Source organism: Mesoplodon mirus, assembly GCF_964341445.2.
Source record: "Mesoplodon mirus genome assembly, chromosome: 15".
Lineage (NCBI taxonomy): Eukaryota > Metazoa > Chordata > Mammalia > Artiodactyla > Ziphiidae > Mesoplodon > Mesoplodon mirus.
In genome coordinates this window covers 3,704,404-3,721,820 of record NC_138991.1, presented here as the reverse complement: position 1 = coordinate 3,721,820, position 17,417 = coordinate 3,704,404, and the positions used below count along the sequence as shown (strand labels likewise).

Sequence of the window (17,417 nt, the reverse complement as noted above, 5' to 3'; positions counted from 1 at the left end):
TCAAAGCATAGATAATATTACTTCACATGGATTGTAACATGCTATCAATAAACTGTGTATTATGTGTGTTTACCTATGTTTCCAGACGTCATGGCCACCGTATGGTCACACAGAATTTTCTTCTCAACCCTAGGTATCAGGGCTGATGATTAACTTTATTTTCCAGATGTAGGAACTGAGGCTCAGAGGGGCTGAGTGGCTTGTGCTGCTGACAGGCACAGGCCTCTGGAAGTCAAACCTCAGGGGTTGTTCTGGAGGCTGCCGGCTGGGGCTGCCTGTCCCTGGGATGCCGTCCCATGGGGCGTTGGGCTGGGTCTTTTGATGACCGGCCCGTCCCAGGTCCTGGCCCCTCCGACTGCTGGTGGCCTCCCCTGGCCTGGTCCTCGGTCACTCCAGCCCTGCTCTTCCTGCATCTTTGGGTCTCTCTAGGGCTTCTTGGTTCTGGATACACTGCCTCTTCTCACAGGCAGCATGAGGTGAATTAACCCAACTGAACATGGGCTGGTACATGATGGAACAAGCCCCGTCTCCATGGCCTGGCCCACCGTCTTGAGCCCCAGGCTTTGGAGGATCACTGGTGGCCCCAGGGAGGAGGGGAGTCACCTTGGGCCCCCCAGGCTGTTGTGTGGGCGTGGTCATCACTGACCCCCTCGCTGGGTTTTCGCCTTCCAGATGAGATGGACCAAACCCCCGCGGTGCGCTCTGAATATCTTCTCTCAGGGATTCGAACTCCCCCCGTGAGGAGAAACAGCAAACTGGCCACCCTGGGCAGAATCTTCAAACCCTGGAAATGGAGGAAAAAGAAAAATGAAAAATTGAAGCAGACGACGTCCGGTGAGCACCAGGGAGAGGGGGCCTGGCGTCACCGTCACCGCGCTTTCTGTTGCTGGTGTTGGGAGGGGCAGACTGCTCTGTGGCCTCTGACGGCCGGGCCGGGAGCTGGTCAACCTCCGGCGGGTCCCCTCTCTCCACCGGCCCTTCCAGGTCCCTGGCGGGGGCGGGGAGGCAGCTCCAGGTCCCACCCAAAGCCCACTCACGCCCAGCCCCTAAGGGGCACACACGTCACCCTCGACCTAGTTAAAAATGCAGACTCAAGGTCGGTGCAAGGCCAGGCTGGAGCTGAGGCCTGGCTTGTAACCATCTCTCCTCCCTGACTACACCGGAGTGGGGAGCACCCAGCCCTCCTGCACCTGGACCCTCACTTTGACAACCCCGGGGCCTGGGTCCCACCGTCCCCAAGAGCCCCCGGGGGATTCACTCAGAGGGCCGGGGCCTCAGTTTGGCCTCGATACCAACGCTCACCGGCTCCTAAGCTCCTCCTGAAGAGGCTTCTCCTACCTGGGCAGCCCCGTCCGGATGCCCTCCTCCCACTAAAGGACCCCAGAGCTCCCCTCACTCACCTTCAGCTCTGTGGGAAGCTGGGTTACGAGAGGCTGGACCGCTGCCCCCGCCCCCTCGAAGTCCAAGCCAGGAGCTCTGGCCATGAGACTGACCCAGGGGATGCACGTGGTGACGACAACACAAGTGGCCATAAGAGTAAAAGCGACACAGCGCGTTTCTAACGACTAAATGCTCAGAAGCCCCCGTATCACAGCGCTCCTGCCCGTGTCAGGGACGGGAAGCAGGATCAGATGGGCAGCCGCTCCCAGGGCCAGGCAGCAGCGGGTTGTGGGCTTGGGGTTGGAGCCCTGGCAGCCGGGCTCGGGTCTGGTTCCTGGGCGACAGGGTGCCCTCGGTGAAGCGGAGGTCGGTGCCCTGAGAGGCAGACCCCAGGGGACACAGCATCTCGGCTCCCGCAGGCCCGTTAGCTGCTGCTGGAGACAGTTAGCGAGGGAGCTGCCCGTGCGGAGTTAGTCCTGGGCCTCGGGGACCCGCCTGGTAAGTGCCCGTCTTGGGCTGTCCCCTCTGGCGGTCCCTGTGGTCCCAGCCTTGAAGTGGCGCAGACTCCCGGGCTCAGAGGATGGCAGAGGCAAAGCCAGTGGCGGGGGCCGGGGGGATTCCTAACAGCAGCAGGGGGTACTTCCACCCACACTTTTTACGCAATTTACAAACTTATTTTTTTAACTACCCAAGAGGTTGATGGACAGATTCTCCTCGTCAAGGATGAAAGCAGAACAAACGTCGATATTCGACGAACCTTGTGTGGCTCCTGTGTGCCAGGCACAAAGTAGACAGGGAGACCCAGACCCTGCCCGCTTAGAGCTTTCCGCCAACTGGGGGGTCAGGCGACAGACAAGCACGTGTGACAGTCACGACCTTGGCGGGGCTGAGGAGGAGGTGGGGCTGGGCGTTGCCCTGGGCTGAGTGGCCTGAGAAGACCCAGGTGAGGAGGTGACACTGAGCTGAGATGTCATCGGCCCCCTGGAGGAAAGCAAGGAAGAGCATCGCAGCTGGGGGAACAGCTGTGCAAACGCACCGAGTTGGGAAAGCCTCGCCTGGGCATCAGTGAAAGGCTTAGGGGGCCAGAGCAGGGTGACCTCTGTGACCTTGGGGAGCCCCTGATGCTCTCTGGGCCGTGGGGTTGGAGGGTGAGCTGCGTGCTCTCGGGACCCTGTGTCTCTGGCCCACTTGGCACTGGGCTGCGGGGAGCAACCTGTGAGTTTTTCAGGATGCTGTGTGGGCCCTGCCGGGGGACTGAGGGTCTCCAGGTTAAGACCTGCAGCATCCCTGCCTTCGGGCAGGCATCCCCGTTGGGCCCTTTATCAAGCATTTGGAATTCTGCAGACAGCTCTGCATTTCATTTATTTATGCTAAACCATTCTTTGCCCCCAAAGTGTGGGATGTTATTTATTTCAGCCTATCCAATCCCTGTTTTCACAGGCATCCTTGGTTAGGATGAGATGAAGTAAAAATAAAGATGATTTAGAGAGAGGAAAAAAAAAAAACAATACAGATAGCGGTTTGGGCAGAGTGGGGACTGGGTGACACCATGAAGGTGGCTCTCGGAAGCCTGAAGTCTGGGAAGTGGCATCTGAGCCCGTACCTGCTCTGGGAGGGGGTCGGGTGGCTTGGGCCGTGGGGACAGGTGTCCTGAGTTGCAGACAGCAGCCCCTGCCAACTGCCTCTTCAGGACATTGGGAGGACTCACAAGTCAGTGCATCTGAGCAGGATGCCACCAATGCTGCCACCCAGCACTGGTCAGACAGCGGGGTCCCTCCGTCTGGAGATCTTCACCCTCGTCCTGCTCACTTCTTGTTTTTGGACTGGGCGGCAGCCTCTTTGCTTGCACCTCCCAAAGCCAGAGTTGCGTTTCTCAGTTTTATCCACACTGCTGGCACCTGGAAATTGGATTGGAAAGTGGACTCAGAAAGGAAATTATGTTCCCTTTGCCCCCAGATGTCTTTTCCCTGGTACGTTTGGGTTTTCTGTATTCATCCCTCAGCGTAAACACCCTCAGGGAAGCAGCCGGGTTTCCCCAGACACCCTGCCCCTGTGCCCTCTGGTTCTGGTCGATGCCACTCACCCAGATGTTTGTCATCTGTCCCAAAGCTCTGGCTCTCAGGCAGAGTCCATGCCTGCCTTGCTCCCCTGTGCCTGGCACACAGTAGGTGCTCAGTGAATATTTTTTAATAAATAACTTCATGGTCATTGCCTGTTTGTCATTGGCCACTAGACTTTAAGCTCTGCTACTCGAGCAGCTGTTTCGTTCCCACATGGGGCAGGGCATTCATACGTGTGGGTGACCCAGGGCCCTTTGTGATCCAGGCTTATAGCCGGTACTTTGTCCATATCTTTTAAAGAGAGGGTCTGAGGGGTGACATGGGTTCGTGTTTGGAAATTGGATTCTACTGCAGGCAAATCGTTTTCTGGACAGTTAGGGAGAAGAAGGAGAGCAGAGTGAGACCGGCCCCTGGGAGGGGAAAGGCAGGGGCAGGGGGCCAGTCGCTGGAGGGTTTGCCCTGGGATGAGGGGGCCGGAAGGGCTGTTCCAAAGGAGGAATTGACGAGGTTCCTTCCGCACGTTGGGCTCGGTGGAGGGGGATCGGGGCCTGGCAGCCTCCTTCCTGTTCGATTGGCACATTCTTTTTTTTTTTTTTTTTTTTAAAGCTACTATTTCTTTCTTTTTATTTTAAAGGAACATTATTTATTTATTGGCTGCATTGGGTCTTCATTGTCTGCACATGGTCTTTCTCTAGTTGCAGTGAGCGGGGGCTACTCTTCATTGCCGTACGTGGTCTTCTCATTGCCGCAGCTTCTCTTGCTGTGGAGCACAGGCTCTAGGCGTCGGGCTTCAGTAGTTGTGGCACGTGGGCTTCAGTAGTTGTGGCACGTGGGCTTCAGTGGTTGTGGCTCGCGGGCTCTAGAGTGCAGGCTCAGTAGTTGTGGCGCACGGGCTTAGTTGCTCCGCGGCATGTGGGATCTTCCTGGACCAGGGCTCGAACCCGTGTCCCCTGCCTTGGCAGGCTGATTCTTAAGGGAAGTCCCTACTGGCACATTCTTTGGAAGCATGAACCTGGGGCTCATCGGAGGAGCCTCTGGTGGGACAGTTGGGCAGAAGACTGGTCTGTGAACAGACAAAAGGGTGGTCAGGATGTATTTAGCAGGTGAAAATAGAACCACAGAAAAGCACCCCAGGGTATGTGGGGGACAAGGTCCTGGGCTGGAAAATGAAGGCGGAGTCGGCGGAGGGTGGGAATGGGAGCCTGGAGAGGGTGGTACACGGGGCGTCGCTTCTCAGATGAGCCACGGAAGCCACTGCCTTAAACAGTGCTCACCGTCCCTCCCTTCTGCCCTGCTCAGCACATTGCTTAGGGGGGAGCTCGGGTTCCTGAACCACGCCCCCACCTGGGGGCCCCTAACCCACGGTCACCTGCCGCCTCTCTGCTGTCTTCCTACACTGGAGGTGGCACTGGCCGGGCTCGGGCGGGGCCCTGCGGCGCTCTGCCCGTGACTCACCTGGATGTCTGTGTTGTGTGCAGCCTTGGAGAAGAAGATGGCCAGCAGGCAAGGTCGGGAGGACCTCATCAAGAAGGGGCTCCTGGAGATGATGGAGCAGGGTAAGTGGGCCACCCCGGGCCGGGCAGGGCTGGGCCCAGGAACGCTGAGCTGGGGGTCTCACGGGGGTCCAGTGAGCCCATCAGGGTGGAGTGGAAGTCGGAGGAGTCCGGTATCCAGCTGTGGCTCCTGGACCTTAGTGAGGCCTCCGTGGGTCCAGTTAGGACCCACGGCTCAGCCCCTGGGCCTCTGAGGACCCATCAGTGAGTCTAAGAGTCGGCTGCTCATGGGGCGTGGAGCTGAGTGCAGCCACCTGCCCTGGGGATGAGGGATTGCTTCCCGCCCGAGCTGGGTGTGGGTGAAGCTAGTGGCTAGTCCTGATTGCCCCGAAGTGGTAGCAGTGGCTTTTGTTTTTTCATATTCATAGTTTAATCCTGGATTCGGGTGAGTTATTTGTTCCCCATGACCACTTAGTGTTACAGCCGCCGTTTATTAAGGATTGATTGTATGCTGGGTGCCCTGCTGGGCATTCTACTCGCCTTCAACCTTTTGTCCTCACAGCATCCTTGGGACTGGGTGTGGTGTTATCCCCCGGTCTCCAGGTGAGGAATGGGAGGGTCTGGGGGGTAACTGCCCTGCATCACGCAGCTGGAGGGCCCGGATGCTGTTCAGACTGTGGTCCAGAAACCTTCATCACTGTGGTGTCTGCAAAGCCACCTTTGTTTGCATCTTTGAGAAACACCAGGTTTTATCACTAGTACAATTAATTTAAGAATTCTTGAGTTCCCCCATCTTCCTCCCTTGGTGATGGCATGAGGCACAGGACTTGGGTCCTGACGCTAAACTTCCGTGCTTTCTAGTTCTCTGAGACCCTAAAGCTTGGCAGGGGTGGTGAGGTCTCAGAAAACCTCACTGCTCCCTGCAGGTCTCTCTGGAGCTGGACCAAGCTCTTGCCTCCTGATTGAAAGAACCTGGCCTCACAGAGCCAATTCTGTGAATTGCCAATTCTGTGAATTCATGATTGAAAGAACCTGGCCTCACAGAACCAATTCTGTGAATTCACATGAATAAATGGCATTCCTGTCTCCCTTTTAGCCTTAAAATATTATTGGTTTCTTTGTAATTTGGCCCAGGTATCAGGAAGTAGAAAGGGAGCCCATGGAGTCCGTGAATCCAGATTTATAATGTGCTCTGCGTCTGGTAGGGCCCTTGTGGTCATTCCTCTTCTTTAGATGCAAAGGGAAAAGTACTTTGATGTTGATGCTGTTTTCAGGGGAGACATACGTGGGAAATTGCTTAGTGCTAATAATCAAACTTTGCCTGTAAAAAACACTTGGTATCAAGTCCTGTGGCGTTCAGATGTGAAACGCTCCAGTCTGACTCAGATTTGGGAGAATGTCATTGCTGAGATGGAAATCTGGACTGTTTGAATTTGGATGGAACCAAAAAGCTCTAAACTCTGGCATTTTGAATATGTTGCCAACAAAACTTACCTTAACTATTGGGGCAGGAGGAGGGAAAATGAAAACAATATGAAGGTCTGTTTATCATCTATTTTTAAAAATATTATCACTGATGAAGGAAAACATGGATTTGATTCCCGTCAAAGATAAAGTGATAGGTGAATCATTAAAGGGAAAAACTTCCAGGAGAAGTGTGGCTTTTCCTTTCCTAAACTCTGAATCTTTGTAAAACGATTTTGTCTGGTGGCCTCGGTACAGAGAGCCAGCAGCGGAGTTGACGGGGTGAGCGCATGGCTGACGTGCTCAGGGGCCAGCTCTCCTGGCTTCTGTGTTTGGCGGGGGGATCGCACGCCGGCACACCTGCAGTACTGCTTTAGATTGGGGTCAACGAGCCTTTTCTGGAGAGAGTCAGACAGTAGATATTTTAGGCTGTGAGGTCCATACTTACCCCTGCTGTTATCAGGCAAAACCAGCCCCAGACACTACACAAAGTTGTGGGTTTGGCTGGGTGCTGGTAACACTTTATTTAGGGACATTGAAATTTGAATTTCATATAACTTCCATGTGCCATCAAGTATTATTTTTCTTTTGATTTTTTTTTCAGCCATTTAAAGAGGTAAAATCCCTTTGTAGCTCGGGGCTCTGTGGAACAGACCGTGGGCTAGATGTGGCCCCCAGGGTGTAGTTTGCCAACCCTGACTTTAGATCACTCTTTCTCTCTGGCTAAGTGACTGTGGACCAGGAACCGGAGGGGCCTGAAACACAGTCTCTTTGCTTAAGAATTGACAATGCGCTCATTGTCACACCATTTTACTGAGCACCTGCTATGGGCCAGGGTCTGTGTTAGCTGCTGAGGATACAAGTGAGCAAAATACCTTTCTCCCAGAACTCACAGTCCAGTGGGGAACAAACATTAGATAATCCCACAAATCAATATAAAATCACAGCTGAACTGAGTATGGTGAAGAAAAGGCACGTAGCACGTGAAGAACGTGAGTTGGGCCCCTGACCTGGTCCGGGGGTGGGGGAGGTGATGGTGGAGTGGGTCTTATAGCAGTAGGAGTCAACAGGCTGCTTCTCAGAACTTGCTGTAATTAGGGTCACCTGGCGAGCTCTTCAATCAGAGGCGCTGGGGGGTGGGACCTAGGCGTCCAGAGTTTATAAGCCTCCCCAGCTGCTTCCAGCGTTGGTGCCGCCAAGGATGAGAAGCAGAGAGCGTTGAGGGGACTGGGGAGTGTCTTCCAGCCCAGTGGAGCAGCCCGAGCGGGACCCCCGTGGGGGAAGGGAGCAGGCACCCCAAGGAGGAGGAGAGAGAAGGTGGGTGCGGGTTAGGGGAGGTGAGAGGCGGGGTGGGTGGGTGTCTGACAGGGCCTTGCCTCCTCCCTGCCTCTCCCTGCAGCATGGACGGAATGGAGAGAATTCGACTCCCCAGCAGGCGGCTGGGTGACCGGCACCTCTGTGGCCGTGGCGCCCCGGGAAGCCATGGGGCAGTGGGGCTGAGTCTGCAGTGAGCCTGCGGGGCTGTTGCTGGGGGGTGCGTGTTAGAAGCAGGGCCGCAGGCGTTGCCCCTGCGAAGGGACCTGGGTCGGGGGGAGGGGGCAGGGGTGTGGGCTCACCACACACTCATCTCCCTTGAACTCTTAACTGTATTACCTCGAATGGACGCACAGGGGTAAGGGGAGATGTGAGAGTGTTTGCTAACAGGCTCCTGGGGTGCATACCTCTTGGAGCGATTGTTTCGGTCCTGCACTTGCTCAGAAAATGCCTTTTCTCACTGGGGTGAAGTCGAGCTCCAGGTCAGTCTCTGTCGGTCCTGAATTTGTCCTGGAGGTGGGACAGCAGGGTTCCTGCTGGGTTGATCCGGGGCCCCGGGAGTTGAGCCGCCCCCCCCACCCCACTTCAGAGAGGGCCCCCGGCTTGGATTCAGGAATCATCTTCATTGCCACCACCTGCGCCCAGCTCGGCTGGCCGGCTTTGTAGCCGGGAGCGCCCCCCTGTGGTTGGCTGCCCCCTACCCCGCACTGAGCCTGGCCTTCACACCCAGGGGGCGCCTGGGGGGCTGAGCGAGCCTCCGACAGTGACCGAGGGCCCCAGAGAGGTCCCCTGCAGGCTGGGACCGTAGACCCTCCCAGAGCTGCCTGCGGTTCTTAGCAGCCTCAGGAACTCACACTTGAACTTCCTCGGCCAGGCCAAACCCAGGAAGGTCCTCTGCCCTGCACAGGTGTGCACACGGACACGCCCCTGGGTCAGCCCCCTGGAGTCTGCCCACAAAGCGGTCAGGAGCGAAGCAGTGTGAGCTGGCTGTGGACGGGCCTGCAGGAGAGAGCCTGCACGTCCTGGAAGTGAGCCTGTGTCCAGGGCACGGGTTTGCCCTCCCCGCTCTACGGGGCGGGGCGGGGGGCGGTTATTTTGTGATACTGTGAACACATGCGTTTTGGTTTGTTTTGCGGTACGCGGGCCTCTCACTGTTGCGGCCTCTCCCGTTGCGGAGCACAGGCTCCGGACGCGCAGGCTCAGTGGCCATGGCTCACGGGCCTAGCCTCTCCGCGGCATGAGGGATCCTCCTGGACTGGGGCACGAACCCATGTCCCCTGCATTGGCAGGCGGACTCTCAACCACTGCACCACCAGGGAAGCCCGACACATGCGTTTTATGAACCCCTCTGACCTATCCTTGGTTCCTGAAGGTCTGGGAATCTGCCGGATCGAGGAAGGACCCTACTAGTATGGTTAGGAGCTGTGTGAGATGCAACCAGGTCTGCATGAGGGACTGGGAGCTGACCTTTTCCTCTCACTCCGTCTTCACAGCTTTGACCAGCGACACATTTGTGACAGGCGAGGGCAGGCTGGTGTCCCAGCCCCTGCACCAGGTCCCTGGCCCACATACGATGAGTGGGGACAGGAGCTGGCCCATTTCTCTGTCCAAACGCCGTGTGTGCCCTGAGCGACTTTACTCCATCCTCCTGAATGTGTCTGCTTGGCTTTGTCTTAATAGTTTAAGGGCTTTCATTCTGTGTCACTGGATATAAGGAGGAGGTGGCTGTTACCGCGGTGCTGTGTTCCGTGACTTGAAAGACACGAGGGTCCCTGTCCTCGGGGCAGTTGGCAGTGACGAGTCAAGTCTGGCTGGTTTTTGTGTGGCAGGAGCGCCAGGGGCTGTGTGTGTGTGTGCATGTGCATGCAGGCGTGCGTGCGTGTGCATGCAGGCGCGTGTGTGCGGGGTGCGTGTTTGCCTGTTTGGGGCACGTCCCCTCTTAGCGTGGCTGCTCTGTGTATAACCCAGCCTCCGGTCCCGGCTCCCCTCTGCCGCCCTCGGAAGCGCCTGGCCGGGAGGGAGCGCCCACAGTATAGTGAGAGGAGTAGGGGACCAGCTGCCCACAGCTCCCCCGCCCTGCCTGCCAGCATTGCTTAGCAACGACCCTGCCGCCCAGGCTATTTTGAGAACTGTGACTTTTCACTGAACAGGATTATGAGCCGGAGCTCTGAGCACAGCCCAGAAAAGTCCTGCAAGTCCGCTGAGCCGTAAAAGTAGGTGGAGGAATCCCGGGACTGTGCGTCCGGGTGCAGCCTTTGCTGAGCCCGAGTGGAGGGTGGGGACCTTTGGGCCTCGCAGTTTCAGTGTTCTGACCATTTCATTGACGATGATGATGGAGATGCCGTTATTATTAATGACAGGGACCGTCACCAGCAGCAAATGACCCGCCCCTTCTAAGATCCTGCGTCACCATCTGTAAAGGGTGGGTGGTAGCCACACCTACCGGGGCGGGGAGCTGTGACATTCAGGTGAGATGGTGCCAGCAGAGTGCCGTGCTGTCTCTAGCTGTGCACAGCCTGTCAGTGCTGGCTGTCACCTCTGTCACCAGCAGCCAAGTGAGCTGGTAGAGACTGTCACAGCTGTGTTTCAAGTATGAGTAAACCAGTCGTGAGAGAGGGTCCAAGAAGCTGTAGTTTTGAGCTTGGTGACATCTTAACCGTGTCCACTGGGTGACTTCTCTTGGCTTGTGTCTTGGTCTTTGCTGGGTGGAGGTTGGTTGGCTGCTGGTCAGATCTGGCCCCAGGTCTGTTTTCGTAAAGCCCCTTGAACTAAGAATGGTTTTCAACTTAAAGGACTTTTGTGGGGGGAGAAAAAAAACAACAACAAAGGTGAATATGGAGCACGGATATTGTGGCATGTGGCTCAAGAAGTCTAAAATACAAATACTGGCCATCTGCTTCTTGCTAGGGAAGGGTAGTCGGTCCCTGGTCTAGACCCACCCCCCAGGCCAGGTGACATGGCTGCATAGACGGCATCTTCTGAGACCCAAGTCTCCAGACTTCTGGCCATTCTGCTCTCCCTGCGAGGGGACGTGCAGCAGACAGAAGATGGTGAACAGTGATTACAAGTGTACGTCCTCCGCAGGCTCACGTCGCAGGCCTGGCCCGAATCCTGGGCGTGGGGAGGGCCCTGTTGATACCACGTGGGCCGAGTGGCCAGACCATCCCCCTTGTCATCGTCCTCTTCCTCCCTTTGTGAGCAGCAGTGAGGGTAATTACAAGCACACGTGGTGTTTGCTTCATGCCAGATGCGTTATAGACATTCACTCACTGAATTCTCACTCTGACTCTGCGAAGCCAGGAGTATTAGCCCCATTTTATAGAAGAGGAAATTGAGGCCTGGAGACATTTGCTTCCTGGGCACAAGAAACCCCATGTGCCGTGGGGTGGGATGGGTAGAGAGGGTGACCTTATACCTTTTGTCCCACCGGGGCACTTCGGGGAGTGGAAGGGACACTGCTACCTGACAGCAGAGAGGAACCAGGACTGACTTAAGCAACGGACCCCTGGCTCTGAAGTAAATCTCCTCCTCCTCTCCCCGCTGCCTCCAAGCAAGGCTGGTGCTCCCACACCACTGCCTCCCAGCTGTGGGGACGTGTGCAGCTTATGCTGGCACGCTGCACTGCGGTGGCCTGGATGAACTGGCCATGGGCCCTAGGGTTGAGCCGGGGGCTTTGTGGGTGCTGCATGCACTGGGCTGTGAGCTGCGTCTCCGAAGGCTGAGTATGATCGGCTGGCTGAGCCTCCCTGCCTGGACCTGCCACTCTGTGGTTGTGTGGTCTGGACCCATTATTATGCTCTTGAGCGCCCAGCCCCTCAGCACTAAGATATGACCCAAGGTGATCAACCAGTCAAAGGCCAGACCCTTAAAGGCTCCAGCCACTGAGCCCCAGCAAGGGGAGTGCCAGGTGCTCCTTTCAGCCCTCTTAAGAGCCTGGAGTCCTCCGTACTGGGATGGCCACCTGCCTAGACCAAGGACTCACCGATTCCCGCCTCAGCCCTTGGCTGTGCCTCTATTGGACTGGAAGTGCCACGTGTGGGCAGCTGTGTGGCCACCCACAGTTTGAGCCCCCTGGGGGGTAAAGATTATCTTGTTAGTCTCCGCCTTTCCGGCACTGGCACAATGCTAGATCCAACAGACGAGAAGCATTTGTGTGCTGGGGCACTAGTGGTAGGGTGGTGGGTGCTGAGGTGAAAGGTAATTTGTAGCCTCAGTAGTAACAACCCAGCACCTCCGGGATGGACAGCAGTTAGGGTTTGTCATCACCTGTCTGGGTGGCCTTGGCTGGCAGGATGGGGGCGCGCCTTGGCTCTGTTCCCTGCCCCCCGCCATCTCTCATCCCCAGCAGGCTGGCTGGGCCTGTCCTCAGGGTGAGGTCCGGGTACGGGAGAGATGCGCAGGAATGTGCAGGTACTTTTAAAGCCGCTGCTGCATCAAACCTGCTCACTTCCCATTGGCCAAAGCAAGCCCCAAGGCAGAGGCCAAGGGTCGGGGGCACCACAAAGGCGAGAACATGGGTGGGGGGCATTGTCCAGTCTCCCACGGGTGTCAAAGTAAGAGTGCACAGGCTGGAAGTGGTGCAGCCAGAGGCCAGCGGGTGTTGTGACGCTCAGTGCTCCCTTAGGAAGGCTCTGGAAAGGGATTTCCAGGGTGTGCGAGAGCGTGCAGGGTACCACACCGGGCCTGGGATAGCGTACTTCCTGGGAGGTCACTTCGCGTGTGAATGAAAGCAGGGAGGAAGGGAGCCAGGCTCAGCTGACAGCGGAATTTCCTTGCAGACGCTGAGAGCAAAGCATGCAGCCCCGACGGAGATCCCCGAGTTGCACAGAGTGAACCTTCCACGCCCAAGCAGGAGCCGCTGACCTTGGAGGAAGCCCAGCTGGGGAGCCCTTTGGCCACTGGGACGGACCAGGCTTCCCTGGATGAGACGCTGTCCTCGGACACCCCTTCAGACGATGCAGGTATTGATTGGACGCCGGGTTTGAGCTGCTCCCAGGAGGCCATCCGCCTGGGTGGTGACTGAGGTCCCCAGCCCAAGCTGGGCTGCGGCCGTGGTAGAAGACCATCCTCAGAGGTGCAGCCGTGCCCAGGGCTCTGAGCCTTGCCATGCTCCACCATGTGGTTGAGTTTAAATGTTTGCTGGAGCATGTTTCTCCAGCATCTTCCTAAGTCTGTCAGAGCCGTGGATGAAGGTGCTTCCAGATGGTCACAGGTCCCTTACCATCCACCTTCCTCCCGGGGTGTCTTTGCTTGTTCCCTCTGAACTTCTGAGCGGGAAAATTCTCTCCGAAGAAGCTAATGTCTGGGAGCATCTTAGCTATCCCAAGGCAGTGGGGCGGGATGGAGAAAAGGATGGCCTGTATCGGGTTATCTGCAGGGTGGGAGGAGCTCAGGGCAGCGTCTGCCACGTTGAATGATTCTTGGTAGGAGCTGTGGTGCTGGTTCTTGTGGTTTAAGTTGAATAGACCAGGGCAGTTGTCAGGTATGGGGGAGGGGAGGAGAGAGGGAGTGAGGGAGGGATGGCGAGGAAGAAAAGCACGAACCCGCCACAGAAACTGTGTGCTGTGAGGGCTCTACCCCCTGCTCACTCTGACCTGTTAGCAGTGTTTTCATAGAAACCTTCCAGGCAACCTGGCCGTCAAGCAGGAGGCCTGCTCCCTTGTAGAACTGCAGCCATAAACATTGCCAGGCCCGGCGTGGCGGCTGCGACGTGTCCTGGGTCCCCACAGTGTTGGGCTGAGAAATGCAGGCGTGTGCACGGGCCTCTCTGGCCGGGCCTCTCTGGCTGGCTGTTTGGTTTCAGAGCCGGGGGTTGAGGGGGCACCTGTGCTCCGCTGCTGCTTCCGCAGACGCCACTCACACCTGCACTTTCCCCTGCTGCCCCGTCCACGGCATCCCTCTGGCCTTCGTGGGCACCTGCCGAGAGACGTGCCCTACTCTCCCTGGGGATGGCTGTCCCCCTCCGGTTTCACCCCAGCTTGGAGACATGATAGGAGTTTGGGGTCTGGAGGGCTGTGGCCCTTGGGACAGTCCTGGTCTCTCCTGCAGAGACCCTTTTGTCACCACTGTGTCCCCGTGCCCCCCACCATCTGACTTCAGTCGGGCCAGTGGTTGGCGGTATTCTGATGGCCAGCTGAAGCGCTGCCTTCCGCCTGGAGTCCTAGCAGCCCGGCACTGCCCTTGACCGCGGAGCCTCCCTTCTGCGGGCCGCTGCACCCCGCCTCCCACTGGCGCCCCTCCCTGGCAGACTTTCTGCTCCCGTCAGCGCCCCCTCTAACCTCAGGTGCTTTCTGTCCACGCTCTTGATTTGGAGGTGGATTCTTGAGACCAGAGTTGGTTTGTTGAGATCACAAATCTGTATTAAGGACTTTTCTCCTGGTGAGACGTGCTCTTGGGTCTGGGGTTGTGATGATAATGTGCCTGGGTCTCTCCTCCCAGGTGGCTGTGGCCAGGTGAGCAAACCTGGTGACCCCTGGCGCTGAGTCCATGCAGTGGGTGCTCTGGAGACTAGGGCAGCCTAGCTTGGGTAGAGGGATGAGTAGAAGTTGTCCGGCCAGAGAGGGAGGGAGAGAGCGTCCTGGCGGGAAGAGGGACCCTTGCAAGGACTGAGAACAGGGTCGGCTGTAAATCTCATTGGCTTTGTGGCTAGGAAGGTCTCACCTCTGCCAGGTGAGGATGTGCAAAGGAAAAGGAATGGCTGGGTGCCAGCAAGCTTTATTTGCAAACAACCCACGGGCTGAATTTTGGTTGCTGTGGCTGGCCTGGGAGTAGGAAAGACCACTGGACTTTGGCAGAGCTGTAGGTAGACGTGGTCAGAGCCGGGATAGGATGGAGAGAGAGAGGGCTGGGCCGGACAGCCCTTCCCCGAGGGCAGCCGTTCCCCGAGGGCGGTTGGTTGGAGCCACAGTGGGGTTTGCACTGTAGGAGAAGCCCTGGGCCTCTGGTCAGTGTGTAGCCTGTGGTGATGGGATGCAGCTCCATCCCTCACCGGGGCTCTTCCTTCGCTCTGGCCCCAGAGAGGTCCTGAGCCCCTGGGGTAGGAGAGATGACGTTATCTGGGTGGCACATGTAAACAACTTGAAAGCATTTTAGTAGTAATGTTAATTTTCATTAACTAGAGCAAGTGGTGTGGGTTTCTCATTCAGGGTAGTGATAGTTTCTTAATAAATAAATTGAAATTAAAAGCATGGTTTCACTTAAAAGTAAAATATAGCAGACAAAAATATGGAAAAGTACAGGGCCGTGTCCAATCTCCAAAGCAGGGCCGATTCATTCCTTTGGGGTGTGGTTAGTGTATTAGCAGCTACTGACCTTTATCATAATGCTGATGACAACAAGGGCCAAGCTCGGCTGCTTGTGTGCAGGACGCTGTTCTAAGTGCTGTTGCGTATATTGGCTCATGTAACCCCCAGGTGATTGACGGGGGCTCCATGAGCCACCTGGAAACACCCCCAGCTGATTGATGCGGTTGCCCCCTTTTACTCATGATGGAAAGGAGGTACCCAGGTTAAGTAACTCATCCAAGGGTATAGAATTAGGGAATTGAGAGCAACGCCTTCGACATCAGGTTGACCTCACCAAGCTGTGTGACCATGGACAAGTCACTCAACCTCTCTGAACCTGTGTCATCAACTATAAATGGGGATAATGTTGCACTTCTCAGCGTTGCTAGAATTAAACCACTTAGCTCAGTCGTCACTCATGCTGAGCGCTCAGAAAGTGTTTGCTGCTGCTCCCAGGGATTGTCCTCGTCTTTATCATCATCATCACTTTTGTCATTGTCATGGAAAAGCAGCCCTTGGAGGGAGGGTGATGCATTAAAGCCTGGTATCGGGTTGCCTGCAAACGCCCCACAGAGGCCCTGCTGTCTAAAAGCACGTGTGGGTGGGGATGTGGGTGCACCTGCACTTTGCTATTGAGTAGGGGATCCCCCCCAATCCCCGCCGGAGTCTCTTGCAGCCCTGGAATCCTCCACCAGGGCTGCGGCTCCTGGTCTCTACTGAGAGGACTGGCCTTGAGCAAAGCCCCTTCAGTGAGGGAGTGGATCGTAATCTAACTCAGACACCTTAAACTCATTTCTTCGAACATTTTTGAAGAAACAGACAAACATTTTTAAGCCTAGGCTTAAAAGTCAGGAGCATTCGTGAAAAATCCGCATGTGCAGCTAGCTGCTTTTCAACAATCAAAGTCCGCGCCCACTGGGCCCGTGTTCCCACGCAGCTGCGGCCCCTGGGAGCTGAGAAGAGGTCATCTCCTTTGCGGGGGGTGGGTGCTCACCTCTCAGCTCCTGCTTGGCCCCTTGGGTGTATGAGTTTGTGATCCCTTCCAGGAAGGTGAAGAGCCTGGTCTTGGGAATCAACCCCTGTGCTGCGCTGGGGGCAGTGCCTCTCCTTGGCCAGGTGGTGACACCTGGATTGGGGCTGCTGCTTCTATGTGCCCCAAACCGTGGGGTAGGGCTGGGGGCATGGAGGTTATATCCAATGATCGCAGATATCTCAGGAAGGAAACACCGTCAAAGATTCTGACCGTGATTTTCTTTGATCCTCAGTTTGGGTTTAGTGATTTGGGTTGACTTCGGACTTTTGTGTTTGGGGTGATTCCTGGTTTTGTTTGGATCATGCTGTGTCAGCCACAGAGCATCCGCTAAAAACCCAGGAGAACCCCTTGTTTCAATGTTACGTGGGACAGGATCCCGTTCAGTGTTTCTGTCGTGCAGGGGCTGAGCTCTGGCGTGCCCAAGAGTACACTAATTAAAAGGAGAAGTGGCACTCAGCCTGTTCTGTGTGTGCTATATTATCTTAGCCCCATTTTTTGTTTTTGCTTTTAGATTAGAAAGCAGTGGCCCAGAGAGGTTAAGTCACTTGCCCGAGGCCACAGAGCACATAAGTGGTAAAGCTGGGGGTTGATCCGCAGACGTGCTGTTAACTATAACACTCTGTAGCCCAAACTAGGGCCAAGCTTTGCTCTGCTTCTGAAATACGGGTTGTTTCTGCAGTCTAGAAGAGGGTTGGCAAATTGCAGGCTACAGGTCAGACCCAGCCCGTCTTTGTCTATACGACCAGCTCGTGTGCTGGCACTGTGAACCCGGGTACCAGGCAGAGATGGCCCCCTCCCTGTACCTGCCTCCCAGCTGGTGGCCGTACTTCATCGATGTCCAGGGCCTGTGCTGGTCCCACTGACACCTGGGACTCAGCTTTTGGCAACCGCTGGGCCCTGAGCTGTGGAACCTCTTTCCAGGAGTTGGCCAGTCTCTTTGCCCAGGGCCAGCTGTCCAAGCCGAGACGGAGAACATGCCGGGTGTCACTGGGGTTCTGTAAAACTGACCATGGCAGCTGTCCCCCCAGCCCTCTGGGTCCCTCCTCTCAGGCTGGTCTCTCTCGGTCTCAGAATGTCTCCAGTGGGTGATAACTGGGTATAAAGCAAGCCCACCACCCAGCAGCACGCCCCAGGCAAAAGGGCCTTGGCTGGGAGCTCAGTGGGTGAGAAGCGACCTCTGCTGGTCAGGGCCGGACAGGGACAACCCCGAGGGAGGGATTCCAAATGCGGGGAACGTGCAAAAGCTGATGTCGGCTTCTACATTAAAAAAAAATTTTTTTTTGATATAACACTTGAGACTTTTTTTTTTTTTTTTTTTTTTTTTTGCTGTACGCGGGCCTCTCACTGTTGTGGCCTCTCCCGTTGTGGAGCACAGGATCCGGACGCGCAG

At 56.2% G+C, this 17,417-nt stretch overlaps 1 protein-coding gene across 1 annotated transcript in view; it reads left to right on the top strand.

Moving 5' to 3' along the window:
• Positions 1–17,417, top strand: part of PHACTR3 (phosphatase and actin regulator 3) — a gene marked incomplete at its 5' end in the record, with an annotated part of 221,935 nt that overhangs the window by 127,190 nt on the left and 77,328 nt on the right. The window contains 3 exons of the mRNA XM_082643370.1: positions 673–834; positions 4,919–4,996; positions 12,490–12,672. Of these exons, the coding sequence (XP_082499496.1) occupies positions 673–834; positions 4,919–4,996; positions 12,490–12,672 (423 nt within the window). The remainder of the gene's footprint in view (positions 1–672; positions 835–4,918; positions 4,997–12,489; positions 12,673–17,417) is intronic.